We start from the raw sequence: 24,646 nt of genomic DNA, 5'->3' as shown, positions 1-24,646 counted from the left end.
GGTTCATGACATTTGGTTAGAAGGTAGCAAAGATGAATGAGACCTTGTTAATTTTTAGGGATGACAACCTCCATATCTAAGTGGTGACAGTCATTTTTTTCCCAACATAATCACATAACGCAACTAAATATTATGAAAAATTATGTTAAAATCAAACAGTAAAGAGATGTTGTACAAGGCAATCGATCAACCATTTAGTGGCGGTCGATCAGCCCCTTTTCCTCATTGTTTTTTCATGCATAAGTGAAGGATCTTTGGTGTCACCTAATTGTGGTTAACGGGGTCCCATAGGGTGGTTAGTTGGCCTAGTGAATTTTAAAATTTTTTTTCATTTTGATTGGTCAGTAGATATGGGCATGCAAAGTGGCATGGTCATTGCCATGAATCAAACAATAACTAAGATCATTGGCAGTTGTTGATTATTTTAGTTTGAATTTGAATTTTTAAAATTCAAAATTTAAAGTTTTGTCCCTCCACTTTTTCATGGTCTATAAATACACCACAAGGGAGGCCTTTTTTTTGCACATCCAAGTGAGGAAAAGAGGGAGAACTACAATGACATTTTAAGAGTGTTCGGGTGCCAAGGAAAAGATAATACTTTGGGAAACTTGTGAAGAGATCACATCTTACTCTCTTTTTGTCTTTGGGGTTTCTTTGAGCGTGCATTTAGAGATAGAATTTTCCGTACTTGAAATATCATTTATGCATTAATTTAAGGTCGGTCTTCTATCCTTACTTTGGTCATTTTCAAGGTTCATTATATTTTTTTTTTTGTATAGAATCATAGATGTTGTAATGTACAATTTTTGTGATTATTTTTGCATGAGAATCATGAATTTTGTGATGAAATATATCATCTAGGATTCTTTTAGAGTGAAGTTGTAGTCTAAATTTGTGAGGAAGTTGCATAAAATTACATAAATTAATATTTTTCAAGTAATAAGCATTCAAAAGGTTGACCAGCCTGCAGGTGTGGTCTACTGCCTCTATATGCATTAAAAAAAGGTAGTCTTTGGCTATTTTTGATGGTTGACTGGCCTACAAGCATAGTCAATTGCCTAGTATAAAGACCACGTTTTTTACCATTTTCAGTTTTTGTTAATATATTAACATGATTTCATGGTTTTTCCACAAAATTTAAAAAAAAAAACCAAAATTTCATTTTTCCAAAGGTTTTCAAATGTTTTTAAGTGTTTCAAAACAAATTTTAGAGTGAATGCTCCTTATGCGACTTTTGGGCATTTTTTAGAGTATTTCTCAATGAGTTTTCAAGGTGGGATTGTGAAAGAAAATATTTTTCATAAGTAATCACCTATGAAGTGACTTGAGGATAGAAAATTTCCTTTTTCTCTAACTTTAACTTGATTTCAAGACTCCGCTCTTGCAGAGAGTTTATTGAAAAATCATAGTTTTCAAATGAATGAAGATTTTTTAACCAAAGGCTTCAAGCGTTTTCAAGGATTTCAAAAATCATCAAAATAATTTTTTTCAAATTCTAATTTGAAAATGCTTTGATGAATTACAAATGGGTTGATTCCTTTTTTGGGGATATGTAGATAGTCTACATAGTAGATTCAGCTATTATAATCAAAACCAAAAAAGTTTTCCACTTTCATCTTTCTTCTTCCATCTTCTTTCAACTACTTTTTTTTTTTTTCGGTAAAAGAGGGCGGTACCTCCTTACTTTATTAGAAAACCTCTCACTTATGGCGAAGGAAAACTGTGGTTCCAACAAAATAAATTACAAACAGATAGAAACAAAACGTAACAAAAAGGAAAACGAAGACAAAACAACACATTAGACTCTTAAATTAGGGAGACCAATTTTGTTAAGTCGTATCATGCCTCTAACTAGACGAGGTAAAGAATCAAACTCCAGATATCTTATAGTGGTGCCTTCCTCTCCATGATGTGCCAAGAAATTCGCAGCATTATTTCCTTCTCTCATTTGGTGAGCAATGGTAAAATTAATCATGGAAAGAGCCTCAAGTAACTCTTCCCAAAAATCCCACAAATACCATACCATGCATTTCCGAGAACAAACCCAATCGACCACTACATAAGAGTCACATTCAATCTCTACATTCATATAACTCATCTCTTTGCACATTCGCACTCCCTCCGTCAAGGCCTAAGTTCAGGTTTATTATTATTGTCATAGCCAAAGAAGAACGAATAAGCACCCAGGAAATCCCCGCTACAACCTCGAATCACACCACCCCCTCCACAATTCCCTGAATTCCACGGTAACTACCATCTATGTTCAGCTTTACAAACCCAACCCGAGGAATCCCCCACCTAACAACACAAGGAGTCCATGCCTTCGGAGTAATAATTGGAATCTCAAGAGCAATTAGAACTTTGCTATCCTAAGATGAAAGAGATTCGCTTGTTCTCATATTCTCTGAAATCCTCTTAAGCCAAACCTTAATTGCCAACCAAACTACTTCAGTCGATTCCTTAGCACCTTCCATTCGAGCTTTACAACAACGCACCCAAAGTCTCCAAGTTATTAAGCTCGGTAAGATACCAATGATTACACCCCTCTGAGTCAATTTCTTAGCATAAGTAAACCATTGTTGAACACAACAAATCCAAGAAATTGTAGTCGTACAAGGAACCCCCAAGGTTGTAGCGGCAAGATCCCAAACCTTCACAGTTGTCTCGCTCGAACAAAGCACATGATTCAAGGTTTCTATTTGCCCCAGCTCGCAATAGTTACACTGAGAAGCAAGAGCAATTCCCAAGGATTGAACTTTCTCATCCAACGGCAAGCTATCAAAACGAGCTTTCCAAACACATATGCTGACCTTCTTTGGCAAGAGATTGTGCCACAACCAATCCATATCCCTTACATGTGGCCCTTTAACTCTAATTAAATCCCAAACACTTGATGACGTGAAGTTTCCTTTATCATCGAGTTTCCAAATTACAATATCCTCACCTTGTCTCCCACAAGTAATATTATGAATGACTTCTTTGGCTTTGTCATTACCAACCAACTCAACTAAGTGCTGCCTATCCCAGGCACCATCCACCCACACATCTTTAATATTTAGTAGAGGGTTTTGGATATTGTTAAATTGAAAACAAAGTGGGCCACTAGCCAACCAATTATCAAACCAAAACCAACCTTTGCCATTCTTTACCTTCAATTGCACGTTCTCCATCACCTAAGGTAAAACCCGCATAACATATTTCCAAAATCTAGAACTCGGGTCTTTAGGAACCACCATAGAGATATGTCCTTGTTCCACATATTTAGCACCGAAAAATTTTGTCCAAAGATTATCTAAAGTTATGAGCCTCGAAGCAAATTTCATATGTAGAGATTTTTTAACTTCACCAAAATCACGAACACCTAAACCACCCTCACTAGTGGGCTTGCACAGCTTAGATCACGAGCACCACTTCACTTTCGGCTTTCCATTTATCTCACCCCAAAAGAACGTTGAAATGAAAGAATTCATCTTCTTTTGAACTGCCTTCGGAATTTCTAATACCGCCAACAAATGAGCCGCCATACAAGTGAGAACATGCTTTAAAAGAATTAGACGACCACCTTGCGAAAGCAGCTTTAGCTTCCACCCCGCCACCTTACTTTTTATTCTTTGAACCAAAGGCTCCAAGGATCTAATCGTTAAATGCCCAGAAACAACTAGGACACCGAAGTAAGTGACTAGGAAATCACCCTCCACAAATCTTGTTAATCTTATTAGACTCCGCTTTCTCCACATTGGAATTTTCTTTAAAAAGAAAATAGCCGATTTTTGTTTGCTAATCATTTGGCCAGATCACTGCTCATAGATACCTAGAACTTTAATAAGACTCCGCATGGATCATTTCTCCCCATTAAGAAAAATCAAAATGTCATTTACATAGAGTAAATGTGAAATCAAAGGAGCCCCCACAGGGTGTGAAAAACAGCCAATACGCCCCTCCTCATAGTTTTTTCTGCAACAATCGAGATAAAACCTCCTCCATGACAATAAATAGATAAGGCAATAATGGGTCACCCTGCCTTAAACCTTTGGTAGGTTTGAAGAAACCTTTGTAAGAAACATTCATCATAATTGAAAACCAAGGAGTCTGAATACATTCAACCACCAACTTACAAAAATTTGAAGAGAAACCAAATCCCTTTAACACCCAAAGCAAAAAATCCCAGTCGACCCGGTCTTAAGCTTTTTCCATATCAAATTTCACCATAATATTACCACCAACATTTTTTTTGTTCAAGGAATGCACCATCTCCTGAGCAAGAGTAATATTTTCAAATATACTTTGGCCTAGAATGAATGCCCCTTGTGCTGGTGATATTATTCGGGTAAGTAAACCAGTCATGCGCTGAACAATAATCTTAGAAAAAATCTTGTAAGCAACAGAACAAAGGCTAATAGGGTGGAACTTATCAAAACTTTTTGGATCCTGCACTTTTAGAATAAGCACTATGTACAAAGAAGAATAAAACCATGGTAGATTAGTGCCATTAAAGAAATCCTTGGCAGCCTCTAATAAGTCTTCTTTAACCACATCCCAACATGAAATATAAAAAGTTGAGCCGAATCCATCAAGACTTGGGCTATTGTTTTTAAGAATGGAAAAAAAAGTAGTTTTTAACTCTTCCTTTGAAGGATCTCTAAAAAGAAACTCATTTTCCTCTTCACTAATAACCTTCTCTAAAATGGTTGATAAGTAGGCCACTTCATGAGTTCTTGTTTCTGTTAAAAAATTTTGAAAGTAAGAAGTTGCCGCTAGATGAATGCTCTTTGGTGAGTTTAATACACTCCTATCCGCAAGATTCATTTTAGAAATCACAGAATTCTTCCTTCTTTGCTTTACCACCGCATGAAAAAAAAATTTAATTTTGGTCCCCTTCTTTAAGCCAAGTTCTTTTTGCTTGTTGTGTCAATCTAGCCTCCTCCCTTTGTTCCCATATTTCTAGATCAAGCTTGGTGAGAAGAAATTCCGTTTCAATTCTCGGGTCAGAATCGTGTAGCATTTTATTTTCAAGGGCCTCCAAATGTTCCTCAAGCTCCTTAATATTCTGATCTACACGCCTAAAAACCTACATATTCCATGCTCTAAGAGCTATTTTTGTTTTTTTCAGTTTGAACTCAGGCTTCAAAAGACCCTAGGCATATACCAGCTCAACCCACACCTCTGTCACACAATCAATAAAAGAATCATGAAAACACCACATATTTTGAAATCAAAAAGGTGATGTACCATACCTCATCTCCACTTTGTCGAAAGTGATAACCATTGGACTATGATCTGACAACTTCCTCGTTAAATACTCCAATTGAGCATTAGGGAAAGTATTTCATAACCGCTCTATCAAGCCTTGCCTAGTTACGAGAGTGGCCTTCATGTCCATTACACCATGAGAACCTCCTCCCACTAAAAGACATTTCCATGAGTCCACAATTATCCAAGCAAGAATTGAACTTATCCATGGCTCCAATTTGTCGTGGATTGCCTCTAATCCTCTCCCCATCCTCTCTAATTACATTAAAACCCCCCACCACAATCCAAGGGTGTTCCTTAAGTTGTAAATCCTATAAAGCTTTCCACAAATCTCTGCGTTCATTCTGAGTACACTTCGAATAAATAAAAGAAATAAAAAATTTCTTATTATCTAAAAGTAAGCAGCTAGAAATCATTTGATTATTCATACAAACCATCTCAAAATTTAAGTCTTCTCTCCGAAAAACCCACAGCTTACCTCCCACATCACCATTACTACAGTAGTTAAGAAGCAGTAGCTGGTTAGCTAGCTGGGGCATCTTGGTATCCTCCAAGAATGGCTCAGCAATAGCTACAATAGCAACTCGGTGACGTCTAACTAAATCTTTCAACCTCCTCCTCAATCTTCCCAAACCTCTTACATTCCACACTAGCATTGTTTCAATCATAGATTTAATTTTGAGGGGCAGGTAAGAACCCACCAAGAATGACACACACCTTGCCCTATCTAGTCCTTCAAAGTTGCCAAAGAAACCTGTAAATATGAATCAGAATCATAATGTTTGTTCTTACTCAGTGGTTGTATAGGCCTATCAGTATCATGGTCTAATGCATAAGTAGGCAAAGATGTCCCATCTAACTTTAGAGGTTGAATGCACTCTAATTCTAAAACTTCAAATACAACCTCCACGTTCCCCACTGCACCACCTTGCCCCACTAGGTTTTTATCCACTCCCATCATCTCCTCCTCCACACATGCACAAATCAAAGCTTGGTCCTCCTTTAAATCCACATAATTCTCTTCATTCACCAAAGTAGTTGCCTCCCCTTATGTCTCATTGGTTCTTTTATCTTGTGCATCAGGAACAAGATTCTTGTGCCTTGATCTCGTTTCCTCAGTAATGTCATCCTCCTTTCGTGTAGCATTCTCTATGTTAACAATACTGTCCTCTTCACTTCACCTTCCTCCCGCACTTTAATTATCACCGGCAACTCTTCCACACCCCCTAGCTGTTCTAGTTCCTTCACATGAGACTCCACAATCTTCGGCTCTGCATTATTGTATGTCGGGAGGCCTGTGTGTCCTTTTATTTTCTGTTTCTCCATTTCTATCCACCTTTCCTTTGGCTCACGAGTAATTTTTTTTATCCCTCCTGCCTTTATTTTCTTCAACTCTGCAAACTACCTCTGTATGTCCTTGAAGGCAACATTTGGAGCAATAGAAACCATGCTTCTCATATTGTACCTCTTGCCAAATCACTTTATTATTTGAAACAACAATGGGGAATCTTTGTACCGGTTCTTCTTGAAGGTCAATCTCTTCACATATCCATGCACTAGACATTCGAGTCCTGTTCAATGTCGCATTATCAACTCCTAAAAATTGACCAAATCTGGAAACTATAATTTGAAGACAATTCGAGCGATACATACGGATCGGTAAGTCAAGAAGGAATATCCATTGGGGTGCCAAAGGATGCTCCTTTTCCAGATCAAAGTCTTTCGTCCAGTGAAACAATAGAAACAAATACCCATCTATTACTCTTCCTTCACGTGCCCATGCATGCACAAAGTCCTTCTTAGATCTCAATTGTACAAGTACATGGTAATTGTTCATGAAACTAATCATTGGAATTTCCTATAAACCCCGGGTTTTCACCACTGTATTTCTGATGACATCTATTAAGGGCATAGAGCGTGTAAATTTCAGAACCAAAGCAAACTGTAATTCCTCAGCCATCTTTGACATCTCCATCTCTATAAAAATAAAGCACTTCTCTCTATTAATGTCCACAGGATGCCACATTGGCATTCTGAACATAGGCACCACCGTTTTTGTTACCATATGAGAATACGTCTTTTTTCTGGTATCTCCAAGTTTAAAGGTCCCCATCGGTGAGGGATTCATCGTTGGAACGGGCGCCGCCATGGGCAACCCAAGGACTAGGATTGACGGCAGCTATTATTGACGTCGGCTACCTGTTTCTCATATTGAAAGCCCAAAATTAAAAAAACCAACCTTTTGCGGAAAGAGAAGATGGAACCTGAGGTGCAATGGCGACGACAATCTCCTTCTAGTGTGCGGCGTCCCCAAAACTTCAATCTTTGGCAAAGGTGGGCCGGATCTTGCACTGCCTTGTGACAGCGACGGTACTCTCCTTCTTTTCATGCGGCGACGTCAATATCAGGAGGCAAAAATGTTGTAGGTGGTGGGGCTTGGTGTGGGGCAGTGTTTGCTGGTTCAGCAGTCGGTACTTCGGCCTGTCACCTGAGACATGAAGGCACTAACGATCTCTTGAATCGAGCCAAAAAGAGCAAACTTCTCCTTCTTGCGTGCAGCGACGTCAATCTCCAAAGGTAAAAACGTTGCAGGTGGCGGCGCTTAGTGTGGGCGGTGTTTACTGGTTCAGACTTCGGCGCATCACCTGATACGTGAAGTCACTGACTCTCCTAAATCGAGCCAGAAAGAGCATCCTGGATGGCGGTGTGGGGAGGCGATTCGGGTTACCGACGGCCGTGTGACTGGGCGGCAGCGGGCAGATCACAGCGCCCGTAACCTAGAAACTTTTGCTTCAACTACTATATATAAATATATATAATTTATGTTGTTTTGAAGAGGCATAAAGAGATTAAGTCTTCTATATAGACCTTATGAAAGAATTTTCCAAAAGGGGTTGGGTATGGAGTTTTTATGTAAACATATATATATATATAAGGAAAATGTTGCCATAAGCGATCGACTGGTCTCCGCATAGAATCAACCAGTCTTTCCTGTAACTTATTTTCCATGATTTTGAAATGTTCTTTTTTCACAAAAAATTGATATTTTTTTACCCTAAGGGAGACACAAATATACAAGGTAAGTTTAGTAACCATTCATGGAATGGGTGCTATAGGGTGTTAGTTCTTTAAATTTCATTAAAAAGGAATTAAAAGAACTACCTTCTCTATTCATAATTGTACTTTTAAACCTAGATTTTTTTTAAGATTTTCCTTCATTTTGTATTTTTTCAAAACCAAAAAAACTCCATTTTTTAAAATAAAATAGATGAGTTAGATAATCAATGATTTGATTAACTACACTTTGTTCAAAATAGTCATGAAATTAGTTAGTAACCAAACGGGCCACCCAAACCTCGTATCAACACTGCAACGACAAAAAAAGCACTTACCTAGAGGCTACTAAATAAGGAGACAATGTCTTCTCCTTTGAGGCTTAGCTCTCCTAGACCTAGGTGGCCCTCATTAAGGCACAAGGGATCTCTCAGAATCCAAAGGATAGCTGGTGGAGCAGTAGAAGGCTTTTGTCATAGTTGTGGCACCTAGACAAATAGCTTCAAGTATACAAGAAGTTAGTCATTCATGCCCTAACCTTGGAGGATTTGATATTGAGCTATCTAAAGGGTCTAAAAGCTAATTATGGTTATGGTTGTTTAGAAATTGAATTCAATCATGGCCTACCGGTAACTTGTGCATTTTTTCTTCATCCTAGTAACAAATGTAGTCGTAGTTATTACAGGAAGCAAACTTTCCATATTTGACACACCATTTTGCTATCATAAAAAATTGATCGTCTATATTTTTGCTCACAATTCATTGACAATCGCTTGCAATTAAGGAAAGAAAGAGTTTGCAAAAACCTTGGTGGCCTCTAAAGGGCCTTTTTTGACACTCAAATTAGAATTGGAACAAACTAATCCTTAATTGTAACCAAAGTCCTCTCTCCTTACATTCTTCTTGTGGTACCTTGTATAGACCTAATCCCCAAATGTTAAATGCCTCTTGACTAGGGGTTAATCTACCTTTATTAAAGGATTATATTTATTACAAGGGTTATGTGCTTTTCTTCCTCTATTTAATTTTCTTGGGGCTACATCTTCTTTCATTCTCCTCCTTAATTCTATTAGGGTTATATCTCCTTTAATGATGAGGAAATTTTGGGATCCCCTATTAATGAGCCTCGTATAGAATATATTTTACTCCCAACAAATATAAGGTAACCTAACCACAATTTCAAAATAAATAAATGAACTAAAATAATTCAACTAGTTTCAAAATATTTGGTCGTATTTATTTTATAAAAGAATTTGATGGGTGGAGGGGACTCACTCAATCACTGGTTGGAATTGAAACTCGGTGAGGATTACACTCAATTTGTAAAATAAACACTCAATTGATTTCAATCTGAAAAAATTACAATACATAAGAATTCAAAATACACATATCTCTATTCTCACTGGTTAATGTCTCTCTCTACACCACACATTACATTACACACACACACACACACACACACACACACATCTATTTATAGCAATTGCTAAAACAGTATAATCAACAATGGTGGGATGGTTGGTGAGGTTGGTGGCTGACTCCTACCCAAAATCAATAGAGGTGAGCTGTCATCCATCCCCAGTCAAATTTAATTTTCAACATCCCCCCTTAAACTTAAATCTGTTTTTTTTGTTATTCCGAACATTGTCTTCAATCTTGCAAAAATATCATGCTTGAGTGGCTTCGTGAAAACGCCAGCAATCTTATCATACGTTCTGCAAGATATCAACTCCACTTCTTTCTTCTTAACATGCTCTCTGATAAAATGATACCGAGTGTCAATATGTTAGCTTCTTTCATAGAATATTGGATTCTTCGCAAGTGCAATTGCTGATTGGTTATCAATGTAGACTTTCGTGGGGTTATTTTGAAGAAATCCTGAATACTTCAGTACATTCTTGATCCATATACCATGACAAATAGTTGAGCTGGTAGCAACATACTCAGCTTCACATGATGACAGTGTTACGATAGGTTGTTTCTTTGATGACCATGTAAACGTTGTATCTCTCATAAAGAATGTGAATCCAGTCATGTTTTTTCTTTCATCAAAATCTTGTCCCCAATCACTATCTGAATAGCCAATAAGTTTGCAATCACCTCTTCATGAATAAAACATACCATCAGTGATGGTACCCTTGACATAGCGGAGTATCCTCTTCGCTGCATTCAGATGGGACTAGTCAGGAGTCTCCATGTACCTGCTGACAAGTCCAACTCCATAGAGTGTGTCTCTTCTAGTGCACGTCAAATACCTCAAGCTTCCAACTAGACTCTTAAATATGTGGGTTCAACATCTCCTTACTTATTCTTTCTTAACTCCAATCCTGTTTCAACCGGAGTTGTCACAAGGTTGCATTTGTCCATCTCAAACTTCTTCAGTACTTCTTTTGCCTTGTGGCACTAGGGGATGTAGATTCCCTTCTCGCTTTACACGACTTCTATGCCAAGAAAATGAGTCATATGACCAATATTCTCCATTTTGAACTTTTGACCATGCTCATTTTGAAAGCGGTAAACACCTCTGGATTGTTGCCAGTGAAAATTAGATCATCAACATATAGGCAGGCAATTAGCATGCTCCCGTCTGTCTCTATCTTCATGTATAGCGCATGCTCGTAGAAACACTTCTTAAATCTATGCTTTTGGAAATAGTCATCAATCCTCATGTTCCACACACGAGGTGCCTACTTCAAACCATAGAGTGCTTTCTTCAACTTGTACACTCTATCTTCTTTTCCCTTCTTCACATATCTAGGTGGTTGGTTGATATAGATCTCTTCTTCCAGAAAACCATTCAGAAATTCTGATTTCACATACATCTGATAAATCTACCATCTATTTTGTGCTGATAGTGAAATTAGTAATCTGATGGTTTAAAGTCTGGCAACTAGGGCAAAAATTCCTCCATAATCAATCCCTTCTTTCTACCTGTAGCCCTTGGCGACAAGTCGTGCTTTGTATCTCTGAACTTCTCCTTGAGTGTTCTTCTTGGTCTTGTAGACCCATTTAACACCAATAGTTTTGCAGCCCTTCAGGAGATTTGTCAACTCCCAAGTCTTGTTCTTCTCGATGGATTGAATCTCCTCATCCATCGCTTTTCTCCATTTGTTTTCTTTATTAGCCTTCTCAAAGCTAACCGGGTCACTGGTCAACAATAGACAATATAGTGTAACATACTCTTATATTGGTTCTGTAGTTTCATACAGATCAACTAGATTACAAGCTCCTCTAGGCCTCATGTCTGAGATTTCATGCTCAATTGGTAATGGAGATTCATTCCTCTGTGGTGAACCATGTGGAGGTGTCTACAACTCGGGAACTTGTGACTCGATAGCCACCTCTCTTGTCTGTGTGGATTCTTCTCCTTCAAGCGTCAATTCCATATCTTTGGAAGATTCAGCCTGGTCTAACTTCCAGGATTCATTTTCTTCAAAAATGACATCCTTACTGTGAATAACTTTCTTGTTGATTGGATTGTATAGTCAATATCCCATGGTGTTGTCGCCATATCCAATAAGGATATATTTCTCTCCTTTATCTTCCAACTTTTTCTTTCTTGCCTCTAGGATCTTGGCTTAGGCTATGGAACCAAACACCCTAAGATGACTCACACTGGACTTGTGAGTACTTCAGGCTTTATGTAGCATCTTTGTATCAAGACTCTTCGTAGAACACCTGTTAAGTAGATAAACTGTATATGATACTGCTTCTGCCCAAAAACTCTTAGGCACATTCTTATCCTTTAACATGCTCCTGGCCATGTTAAGGATCGTGCGGTTCTTTCTCTCAACTACACCCATTCAACTGGGGAGTGTAGGTCGGTGTGAACTTTTTTTGTATCCCTTGTTGCCTAAGGAATTCCAGGAAAGCTTCGTCCTTGTACTCTCCTCCTTGGTCTAATCGGAGTGACTTGATGTGATAGTCACTCTGTTTCTCCACAAGAGCTTTGAACTCTTTGAACTTGTCGAACACCTCTGACTTCCTTTTCAAGAAGTAAACCCAAGTCTTTTTGCTGTAATCGTCAATGAAAGTGAGGAAGTATCGGTTCTGTCCATTTGAAAACGACCTCAATGGACCACACACGTTTATGTGAACTACCAAGAGCGTCATGGTAAATCTCCAGTCAACTTGCTTTCCAAAGCTATTTCTGTGTTGCTTGTTCAGAACACAGCTTTCACATATCACATTTGGGTGGTGGATGTTGGGTAAGCCTTTCACCATCTTCTTGCTTTCTAACTGTTTCAAACTTTCAAAATTTAGATATCTGTACTTGAGATGTCATAGTTAGTCTTTGTCTTTGATGATAGTGCTCAAACACCTTGGCGAATCATGTTGAATAGTGAGCAGAAAAATTCAATTATTTACCATTTGTACTCGAGTAACAAGCTTACCTCGAGCGTCTGTTATCACCATATGCTTATCTTTAAGGCTAATTTGGTAGCCTTTCTTCACAAGCTGTCTGAAACTAAGTATATTAGTCTTCATAGCTAGCATATAGTACACGTTGGAGATAAAAGCATGGTCTCCATCCTTCCTTTTGATTAGGACATTTCCCCTTCCTTGAACTGAGATTTTAGAGAGATCACCAAATGATATCTCTCCCTGAACTTTCTCACCAAGTTCATTAAACAGGTTCTTTCTTCTAGTTATATGATTACTGGCTCCAGAGTCAAGGTACCAAACATTTTGGTCCTGGTGGGTTGAATTGTGTGCCATCAGCATCAACAATTCTCCTTTAGCTTTCTCCTTTTCTGCAAAGTTAGCATTTTCATTTACTTCGTGATTTTGGGGATTACCTCTGCACTCATTACTGTAGTGTCCGTACTTGTGGTAGTTGTAGCACTGAACGTTTCTCTTGTCTACGTTCGAATGGTTATTGTATCCCCCTCTTCTTCCTTGTCGTCTACCTCGTGGGACATAGTTCTATTGATTGCTTCCTTCTCTAGTGGGACCTTTTCTGCCTTTGCCGTCTTCTCTGGATTCAAATTTTCCAAAATTTCTTCCACGAGATCCCCGGCCTCATCCTCTTCCTCATTGTGACGTCCCCCCTTTGTCGTATCTATATGTAGTGAAGGACAACTTCATTTTGAGGGCTTACTCCAGTGCTTTATCTTCACTCCTTCTATTGACTTTCTGCTCATGGACTTGGAGTGAGCCCATAAGTTTTTCTACAGACATAGTTTCTAGATCTTTTGTTTCTTCCAAGCTATATAATCATATTTTGGATCCAAAGATCGCAAAATGTTTTCACAAATTCTCTCATTGTTGAGAGTCTCTCCATTTCTTTGCAATTGATTTGATATTACCATAACTTGTGTATAGTAATCAACAATAGATTCAGTAGATTTCATTCTTAAAGATTCAAAATCACCTCACAATATTTGAAAATAAATCTTCTTTACTTTGTCTGCACCTTTGTGTGTTTGATGGAGAGAGTCTCAAACTTCTTTGGATGTCTTTGCGAAGGCGATGATTTCGAACATGGTCTCATCAAGGCCTTGGTAGATTATGGACTTCACCTTGCAATCCTTCTTTCAATCGGCTCGCAAGATCGTTCTTTGAGCGTCAAACATAGTTGTTTCGACTTCTTTTGATGGGCTTTCTCTATACCTATCTTCAACGATGTTCATGACATCCTGAGCACCTAGAAGGGCTCTCATTTGAATAGACCAGTTGTCATAATTCTCCTGTGTCAACTTTGGAATGACTGCTTGGGTAGCTTCGTTCGTCATCGGGTTTAATATATCAAAAAACAGAGTGATAGAGATTGATTTTGGCAAATATGATGCCACCAATGTGTTCAGAAGGTCAAAAAACCTTAAGAACCAATTTTTGGTTGCAAAGAACCGGTTTAAAAATCACTGAACCGGTCAAAACAATTTTGAACCGGTTTGACTAGGTTGGTTTAACTTAACGGACATTAACAGATTAAATGGCGTGCGTGATTACCGTTAGGACCATGTGGCAGCTTCTGGCCGAGCCGCGCATCGACGTTTGGACGCTAGTCGGTTAGCCAAGTCAGGTCGTGCTCGTGGGGCCGGCTCTGGGTTGCTAGTTGTTGGGCCAGGTTGCGGATCGGGTGTCTGGGTTGGATCTCACCAGCCAAGCAAGGAAGACGTGTGCGGGTGCATGGAGCGCATGACGTTGGCGCTCAGTGTCCTTGCCGACGCATGCAGCACGCGTAAAGGACGTTGTTTCGTCTATTGGTGTGTGAGGGCACGTGTGGGGGCTCTTGGACTCCGTTTGAAACATGATTTTCACTACTAGACTCGTCTCGACGCGAATTTCACAATGGTATACTCAATTTTGGATTTTGAGGAACTTCAAATCTGGAAGAAAATTTGAATTTCTCTTTGTTGGCCTCTGTTTGGCGAATTTCAGTGAATCTAGGCTCTCTGATACCACTTATGGGTGGAGGAGACTCACTCAATCACTGGTTGTGATTGAAACTCAGTGAGAATTACACTCAATTTGTAAAATAAACACTCAATTGATTTCAATCTGAAAAAATTACAATACAGAGGAAACACAAATCTCTCTTCTCACTAGTTAATGTCTCTCTTTACACCACACTTTACATTACACATATACACATACACATCTATTTGTAGCAATTGCTAGAACGGTATAATCAACAATGGTAGGCTAGTTGGTGAGGTTGGTGGTCGACTCCTACCCAAATTCAACAGAGGTGGGCTGCAACCTGCCGGCCATCCCCAGTCAAGTTTAATTTTCAACAAAATTAAAAATTTATATGTCCAAAATCTTTTTTTTTTCTCTTTTGATCCTTCCTTGAGAATATAACACCACCACATGATCTCAAAGAGCATTGCTCACATATCTTTCAATATTTTTGGAAATATAATATTTATCCATCCCATTCTATTGTTTGTTTTGATGCTAGAATATGATGTTGTAGAAATTTTTTTCAATCCCTAGAATGAAAGATTCTAACAAAACACAAGAATTTCATTCCCATGCTTTCATGTTAATCCTTTTCAACTAAATTGCTCCTATTCTTTTAACCAATTAGACATTAATGTCCTCATAATATATTTTTATTGCTATTACAAGTTATTATAATAATAATAATAATAATAATAATAATAATAATAAAACAAGAAAAAAAAACATTATTATTATTTATAATAACACCATATAATAGTTGAAATTTTGAACCATATTGCCCTATATTATTTTGGCTAAATGAATTATAATGTGCTCAATTTTTTTATTTTTTATTTTTTTATATTATGATGGTTAAATTTTAGAATATGAATTTAATTTTTAATATATTTTTACAATAAAAATATAATTATTCTTACATATTATTGATATATTGGTTAAGAGTATAATAGATATTTTCTCAAAAAGCCAATTAGGATGGTCATCTTGAAACTTGACATCACCACACGAGCATTTTCATTTTGTATACATCCTTAAAAATCTTAAATACTGTAAAATAAATAAAAATATTTTAATAAAACTAACATCCGAATTAATTCCAAAACTTAGATTTAAATTTGTTTAAATTTAATAGATTTTCACAATAATTTTGTCCTACAAACAAATCCAAATTAAAAGTCCAAACACAGCCTAAATTTTTGAGAATATTATTCTATAAAAATATGTTTAATTACCCCCATCGTCATCAAACGGCAAAAGAATCAAAAGCAAAAAATCGTTCGTAGGCATCGTTACACTTGATCATGTGTACACACCATCACAGATTTGGCATTCTCAAAATCTACGGTCAACATTGGCCACGTGAGTGACTAGCCTTTCTCCTACAAGGCCAAGGCTCGCACCACGAAGACCGAACCGGCGATGACAACCGCGGCGAACACCGGAGGAACCAGCAGATCCATCACAGACCTTCTGAAAAGATGAGACGGAAAGCAAAGAATCTCCGTCGGAACGTCCAACGGAATTCTAAAGGACGCCTCCGTCTCGCACGCTGCGGTGAACGAAGACGACGGAGATATCGCCGAGATGAACGCAAGCTCGGGGGAGAAAGAGGCCACCGCCACAGTCAGCGTCAGGAGCGCCGTCCACCCTGCTGCGTAGAGCAGCACAGGCCACCGGCATGCGAGTCGTCGGAGTAGCGAATTGAAGGAGAGAGCCATTAGTTCAGATATCGCCTTTGATTGGGAAGCAAACGAGCATGCAATCAGGCATGCAATGGACCAATGGTTAGGGCTAGGGGTTAGACTTAGGGTTTTTAATGAAGGAGAAAGAACCTGACCTAATCTCAACCACTTCGCATTTGTGCAGTTTAGGTGGCCAGTGGAGAAGACGCAAGGTGGGGAAGATTGGTAAGGCGAATAAATGACGGAACTACCCCTGCTATTTGGGAGCACCTTGGTCTCTTTTGATACGCGTGCTTATCAAGAGTTACTGTTACGATTGGAAGATAAAAGTAATTACATTTTTGAAAAAAGAAAATTACTTAGAGTTGAATTTTTCATATTTAATTTTAAATTCTCATTCAGCTTTATCTACTGCTTTAATTATTTATCTATATTTTGATTAAAAAATTATTTAAAATAGTTTGTGTTATTCCCAAAATGAAATTTGGGAATAGTAGTACTAGTCCATTCCTTATTATGAATTTATAAAATGTTTTACATTATTATTTATTTTATAATAAAATAGTTTATTGTAAAACTAATTATATTAATTAAAGTGTTAAAACTAAATTATTCTACCTTAGGGCTTGAAACTAGTGATTGGATTATAAATCATGCAAATTATTATATTCGCCTTGAATCTTTACTAGCACTTTATTTCAGCTTGATTAATTCATAGATTTTATTTTTAAACTCCCATGTCACAATCATATAAGTATTAAAAGTTAATATTTTTTTTTTTACATTTTGTCTAATTTAAAAATATCATTTGAAAATTAAAAATGTATTTAAAAGTATGCATTTTACATATAAATTTATATTTATATAAGCTTAGATAAAATTTAATATAATACATAAATTTAAACCTAATATCTGAGCTCCAAACTCCTATATGAAATTAAGAAAAGTTTATATTAGATTTCCAATATATTGACTGGAATGCCTTTTCTCATGTATTATCTCACTGTAGTTATTCGTATCTATGCATAAATGATTTCTGAACCTTGTGTAGGACACGTATCACCACTAGGGAAAAAGGTTACATCTTAAATTCACCCGCAGCACGGCAGTTACTATTATTATTTTTGTTCTCAGTCGTTATCAGTTGTCAGAACTTTTGGGCTAACTGAAGATTAACCAACAGATTGACATTTTGAATAAAATAGAAATGGAGTTTTGAAACAAGCGTTGAGCGTTAAGAACCAGAACGACCAAATGATCTACCCACCCAAAGAGTCAAAAACAGAAATGCAGTAACGGAGATGCAGAGCGTAATAATCATAAGCACCAGCATTGCCTGCATTGAGATGTGAGAACTCAAGAAGAACACAACTGCAATTGAAGCGCTCTGCCACACCTTCAGCTGTGCAAACGCTCCCTCCTATCAACAAAACAATAATTTAATCGCAATTACGCATTCAATCACCCATCCCAAATGAACATGATCCAATCAAATCGAATTCATCACTTATGTCAAGTTCAGCTCGTGAAATTAAATGGGCTGTGAATGGAATGGAACAAAAAATTGAACGACCATGTGTCCTTAAATCCTCCATAGTTCCTCATTTTTTTTCTATTTCATTTCATTTCATGAGCCAAATACGACTATGTTATAACCATAATTTATAGAAAGATGAAACTGGACAAAAATGAAAATCCAGGAAATAGAAAGACAAGTTCAAATATGATTGTCAATACTTGGTAGTCAAACAACAGGCCAAAGATGGTATGGGAACCTTAAATAATAGCCTCGTTCTCATAAATAAAACTGTGCTTGTTCTAGGTCAATAGATTTTTTATCTGATTCTCTTCCCAAAGGAACGAGGAAATGACTTTTGATAGAGGACAGCAGAGTTAATTTCTTGTATTCTTTTCCTTGGCACAATTGGGCATAGAGGCTTAAACCAGAGACCTCGCCCGTGAAGTAAACCACTACACCTACGGTCCAACCAATTGGGTAAAACAAAAATTCTTGTACGATGTTTAGGAGTTTAGACTTTAGACTTTGGATTTGGATTTATGTAAATTTGGGTTAAACTCAATACAAAATTGCACTAATCTTTGTCCAAGTGTATGCAAATCCAAATCCAATGCATGAAATCTACACTCCAAACACAACTTCATTCTTGGTTATTTTAATTTTAACGATGGAATTACTCCCTCCCAAAATTTTCAAACACATCAGGTTGAGCCAGCCAAATTTATTACTCGATGAGTCAACCACAAAATAAAAAAACTGAGAGAGAGAAAGAGAGAGAGAGAGAGAGAGAGATTCATCCCCGTCACCATCAGTCTCTGGGGGCCAGCTGCAAGAATGTTGTTTCTCCACTCCAGCCCATTAGAATGCAGAACCCTCCTGCTATTGTAAGTCAATTCATAATTAGACCACATATTCCTTTCCATCATCCCCTCCCCCTTTGGGTCCTCCAGCATACAGTCCTCAATCATTACTTTCATTAGATTTCCTTAACACATTGAAACCATACAATTTATTTCTCACTTGTTTCAGCACCTCATATGTTAGGAATGTGGCTCATATTTTGAGTGAAACGCATGCACTGGGAAAAGTATCGTGAATCGAGGAACAAAGAGAGAAGGTTGCAGGAAGCAAACCGTCGACAGTTACGCTCGCACACGTCACGAAATTTCAAATCAGAGATCAAGAGATTGGGAGCTTTTGGAGGATTTTCTTCCAAATAATTGCTACAGAAGTGTTTTGGATATAGTAAAAGTCTTATGTACGTATAGGATTAGTATTTAATCATATTATGTAACCCTAGTTGGGTAAGCTTGATATAAGCTTCACAAAGCTTCTTGTAAGCTTCATTGTGATAGTGAAAAACAGCCGTTGCTACCGTCGATGTAGGCAAATTACCGAACCACGTAAATTCTTGTGTCTTTGATTGTTTCTTTCATTTATTCTCATTGTTGAGTGATTGATAGTTTTGTATAGTTCATCATTGAGTGATTGCATTGCTTGCTCCATGATTGTTTCGTGAGTTTGTGTGAGGCTTCCGCTGCGCATTCGCGAACAACAATTGGTATCAGAGAGCCAATTGTGCCCCAACAATTGGTATCAGAGTTATTGGTTTGCAATGGCTGAGATTTCTTCTGCGAGGTTCAATGTTAGTAAGTTCGATGGAAAGGGGAACTTCAAGCTTTGGAAAAGGAGGGTTAAAGACTTGCTGGTGCAGCAAGGGATGGTGAAGGGTCTTTACGAAAAGAAGCCGGAAGGCATGGACGATGCAATTTGGAAGGAGTTGGAAGCGAAAGTTGTATCCACTATCAGGTTATGAATGATCGATGACGTGTTGTATTACGTCATGGATGAGGAATCTCCAGTAGCAGTTTGACTGAAACTAGAGCGCCAATACATGTCCAAGTCATTGACAAACAAGTTGTATCTTAAAAAAAACTATATTGGCTTAAGATGGCAGAGGGTTTGGACTTGATTTAATACATCAACACATTTAATCAGAACATTAGTGATCTGAGGCGAGTTTATGTGAAGTTCGAGGAAGAAGACAAAGCGTAGATGCTGCTGAATTTCCTACCTACGTCGCCTACGTATGAGAATTTGGTTATGACACTGACTTGGAGGAAATAAACCTTGGAATTGGAGGACATCACGAGTGCATTGCTAGGGTTCCATCAGAGGAAGAAGGTCAACGATGAGGGTTCACATGGTGAAAGGCTCGTGGCGAAAGGTAATCAGGATCGTGGGAGAGGCAAATCCTGGAGCAGATCGTGTTGGGCTTTGTGGAGCCTAGTTGTGTTTGATCCGGATGATGACCCGATCCAAAATAATGTTACATGGTTCGGCCCGTTTTGTAGCCCATTGTGAATCTTGTGCGCAGGATATAGAAACCGTTGTTTTGGTGATTAGGGTTTGTTTTTGACGCAGTTTTTGAGAGAGGAAAAATTGTACTGGCGTACTCTGTAATTTTTCCCTGATAATAGTGAAATCCCTACAACTCTGTGGACATAGGCAAATTGTCAAACCACGTAAATACTGTCTTGTGCGTGTGATTATTTTCTTTTTCTTAGGCATGTGTTTTTCCTCTATTTTGTTTCTCACAAGTTCTTTTTTTTTGGGGGGGAATTTCGTGATAATTTCCCTATAGATCGAGTGGTAATAAAACTCAATCGCAGTCCAGGAGGAGGAAGGATGTTCGCTGTTTTAAGGGCGGGAAAATTGGGCACATAAAATCGGAGTGTCCGGAGTGGGAGAAGAGGAAAGCAAAAACTCAAGAGAGTTCGTCAAAATATGCTAATGTAGTGGAAAAAGGAGATTCAGGGAGCAGTGATTATGAGATGCTTTCTTTTTCATCAGATTCAAAATGCCTCACGGATTCTTGGATTCTAGACTCGGGATGCTTTTTTCACATGACGCCCAACAAAGTCTGATTCACCACTTATAGATTGGTGAGTTCTGGTTCCGTTCTAATGGGAAACGATGTTGTCGGCAAAGCTGTCGGAATGGGAGATATCAGAATAAAAATGTATGATGATATGGTAAGGACGTTATGTGAGGTAAGACCTGTACCCGATCTACAGAAGAATGTGATATAATTGGACACTTTGGATTGTAACGGGTATAGTTACAAGTATGAAGGTGATACAATGAAGGTGTGTGAAGGCGTCTTGATGATGATGAAGGGACAGAGGTTAGCAGAGAATCTCTATGCACTGTTGGGTAACACAGTTGTAGGTAGAGCTGGAGCTAAAAGTTCTAAGTCAGATAATACCGTTTTGTGTAAAACAACCACACACAAAACAGAGTGCATTCTTAACTACATTGTTTTGGATGTTTGGGGACCGGTGAGGGTAGCATCACAGGTTAGACATGGGTACTTCGTGAGGTTATCACGAAAGGTCCGAGGGTATCCCATGCGGCACAAGTTGGAGATGTTTTCTAGGTTTAACTTGTGGCTGAGGTGGAGTACCAGACTGGGAGAGAGTTCCTCAGGTCAGACATTGGAGCAGAGTACACTGGTGTTCAAAGAGTTTTGCGAGCATGACATAGTGTATGCAGACTTGCAAGGAGCTTTTTGGTAAAGCTAGCGAGTATGGGTTTCTCGATTAATCGATTGTCAAAGGTATCACTAGATGGAAGAGTTGCAAGAGAAGCTTGGACAGGTTATGCAGTAGACTTATCTGGTTTCAGAGAGTTTGGAGATCCAACCATGCACGTTTCTAGTGAGGTGGGATCTAAAGCTTGATGTAATGTCTAGACTGTACATCTTTTTGGGGTATAAGAAAGATGGGTTCAAGCTGGGTTATCCAATAGCAAATAGGGTGATGATCGGTGGAGACATGGTTTTAGGTGTTAAAGCCATAGTGCAATGTACTCAGGTAGATGAAGAGAAACGAGTGCGAGAAAGCTGCAGCAGCAACGAGCATGTTGTGCAGGTGGAGTTGGAGACTCAGGGCAGAAGTGCAGGGAGTTCTAGCTCAAGAGACTTGTAGTATCAAAATATAAATGGTAGAAAAAAGGAGATTGTGGTGCAGGCGGAGTTACAGACTCAGGACAGAGATGACATTTGTCATAATTCATGGAGTTCAAGCTCTGGAGACCAGCAGGATCACAATGGACTCAAAGGCACTATCAAGCCACCGCCCATGTATAAATTTGAAGATCTGATGTATTATACATTCATTACTATCAGGAAGGATCCTACTACCTTTCAGGAGGCAGTGCACGGTCAAGAGAATGGTAGGTGGATAAGCGTCATGGTGGAGGAGATGAAGTTACTGTATAAAAATCATATGTGGGGGTTGGTGGAGCTCCCAGAGGGAGAGAGGGAGGTATGATGCAAGTGGACAATTATTCTATCATTTTATGTTAGTGACATGCCAATTGCTGGGAAGGTTCCAACTGAGGTAAATCACTCGGAGACTATTGAGAAAGGAATTTGACATGAAGGTTTTGAGCGCTACCAAGAGAATTCTTAGGTTGGAGATTCGCAAATATAAAGCTACAAGGAGATTGGGGTTATCTCAGGGTGGCTTTGTGGTCATAACAGCAAGGAGATAGAGGTTATCTTAGGGTGGTACACCGGTAGCGAATCAAAGAAAATAGTCTACCCCTCAGTACTCAAGGACGGATGGTGATGTTCGGAACATGTCAAAGATTTCCTACGCTAGTGCAGTGGGGTACTTCGGAGGGCAACAGAGTGATCCATTAATTGAGAGATTTGTGGATGTAGACTACACAGGGGGCTTGAATGAAAGAAGGCCTACAACGGGGTATGTTGTGGGAAGGCTTAATTGTTGGAAGTCCAGGTTACAATCTCAGGTTGCACTAGTTACAATTAGATCGGAGTTTTTAGCAGTGGCTGGGGTTGCCAAGGTAGTATTGTGATTTAAATAATCATTCAAGGAACTGAGCGTTCAGCGAGGTGGAGTTCCTGTTACCACAGACAAGTTCAAGTGTAGCTTGGACTTGGTTTACGTCTCTAGGTGCTAAATAGGAGGTAGTCCCAATCTACTGGCTTGAGCGGAGCAGCGGGGTTATGCTTTTGGATTTCTCCTAGGTGGTGAATATTCACCAAGGTGGAGATTGTTAGGGATGCAGCTCATATTTTGAGTGGAACGCATGTATCGGGGAAAACATCGTGAAGCGAGGAACAAAGAGAGAAGGTTTTAGGAGGCAAACTGTCGACGTTTTGGCCTAACCATCGACGATTTCAGGATATTTTACAGGAAATTGCTCTCGGGTTAAAACCGTCAACGGTTTGGCTGAAATCGTCAACGGTTACGCTCCCACACGTCACAGAATTTCAAATCGGAGATCAGATTGGGAGTTTTTGGAGGATTTTCCTTCGGGAGATTGCTGCAGAAGTGTTTTAGATATAGTAGAAGTCTTCTATACGCATAGGATTAGTATTTAATCATATTATGTAACCCTAATTGGGTAAGCTTGATGTAAGCTTCACAAAGTTTCTTGTAAGCTTCATTGTGATAGTGAAAAACAGCCGTTGCTCTCGTGGACGTAGGTAAATTGTCGAACCACGTAAATTCTTGTGTCTTTGATTGTTGCTTTCGTTTATTCTCATTGTTGAGTGATTGATAGTTCCGTATAGTTCATCATTGAGTGATTGCATTGCTTGTTTTGTGATTGTTTTGTGAATTTGTGTGAGGCTACGCATTCATGAACAACAATTGATATCAGAGCGCCAATTGTGCACCAACATCATATCACAAGCATATGCACAATCCTTGGCTGCATAAAAGGTCTTGTCAACAGGGGAATAACATTCTGATGCAGAAAGCTTAGGTCATAGCATTTGTTGTAAATTTCCCTTTCGTTTATGGCATAAGAAGAACAAAATTTGACTATGAAAGGACTTGATGCAGCAGTCATAAAAAAATAGTATCCTAGTTTCCCCAACTAAGATTTAATAATGATCATGCTTATATTCTTATGTTGTTAAGAGTTGGTGAAAGATTGTACACAAACATTCACCCTTATTCTAACATCGATGAAACATCACAAATCAACAATTTCCTCTTCATCTCCAAGTAGGAGAATACTCTTTAACTCCACTTTCTTCATTACCTATGCTAGACCTATGTGCCATCTCCCTAAGACATGAACATGATTCACCATCAAGCACATGACGATGTACCTGCAGGTCCTATCCTACACATCTATTTGGATGACCAGACAGTGAATCAAGTTTATTCTTGCAACTAGTACATGCTAGTCACCCACTAACATGCAACCCGTGGTAATAAGCATGCAAAACATCGAAGTATATTTGACAATTGATTGTTCTATGGTGGATATAATAGAGAGACTAGGGATTTAAAAGCCAAGAAATGCGTGGCATTTAAAAATTGTGGCACCAAACAAAGGTGTACAATTAAAAAAACAGAAAAGATTATTACCAAATCATGCTTGAAGAGCATCCCAAACAAAGCGTTAAGCTGTGTATTTAATACACCATCACCAATGCCCAACAAGCCTGCCATGAGAAGTGGATAAACTATCCCAAGTATTCCACTAGTTAATCTGCATCAAGAAATAGAAAAAATAATAAAGTTGGATAAAATAAAGTAGCTCCGCCCTTCAAATTGTATACTGGATAGAAAAATGAAGTAGCTCCAAATCATATACAAGATTGAAACTTCAGATTCTGCAGCACCATTGGGTTGTGTTTGGTTCATAGAAAATTTCATGGCTTACAAAAGCTGACAATTCAAAT

General features: G+C 38.4%; 2 protein-coding genes across 2 annotated transcripts in view; both read right to left on the bottom strand.

Moving 5' to 3' along the window:
* Nucleotides 1–15,901: 15,901 nt before the first annotated feature.
* On the bottom strand, nt 15,902–16,752 carry LOC131159820 (uncharacterized). Its single transcript, XM_058114994.1, has one exon. The coding sequence runs from the start codon at nt 16,431–16,433 to the stop codon at nt 16,095–16,097; it is 339 nt and encodes a 112-aa protein (XP_057970977.1). The 5' UTR covers nt 16,434–16,752; the 3' UTR covers nt 15,902–16,094.
* Nucleotides 16,753–17,475: 723 nt separating this feature from the next.
* LOC131159697 (UNC93-like protein 3) overlaps nt 17,476–24,646 on the bottom strand; it is a 29,490-nt gene continuing 22,319 nt past the window's right edge. Inside the window, exons 9-10 of the mRNA XM_058114806.1 lie at nt 24,330–24,453; nt 17,476–17,817 (exon numbers count right to left, since the gene is read on the bottom strand). Coding sequence (XP_057970789.1) covers nt 17,632–17,817; nt 24,330–24,453 — 310 coding nt within the window. The 3' untranslated portion in view covers nt 17,476–17,631. The remainder of the gene's footprint in view (nt 17,818–24,329; nt 24,454–24,646) is intronic.

Source organism: Malania oleifera, chromosome 7, assembly GCF_029873635.1.
Source record: "Malania oleifera isolate guangnan ecotype guangnan chromosome 7, ASM2987363v1, whole genome shotgun sequence".
Taxonomy (NCBI): Eukaryota; Viridiplantae; Streptophyta; class Magnoliopsida; order Santalales; family Ximeniaceae; genus Malania; species Malania oleifera.
Note: the sequence above shows the minus strand (reverse complement) of the source record. Positions and strands in the feature narration are given on the sequence as shown.

Bases quoted from the DNA above. Each gene is read 5' to 3' on its own strand.
- LOC131159820 (XM_058114994.1), bottom strand. From the start codon at position 16,433: ATGGCTCTCTCCTTCAATTCGCTACTCCGACGACTCGCATGCCGGTGG.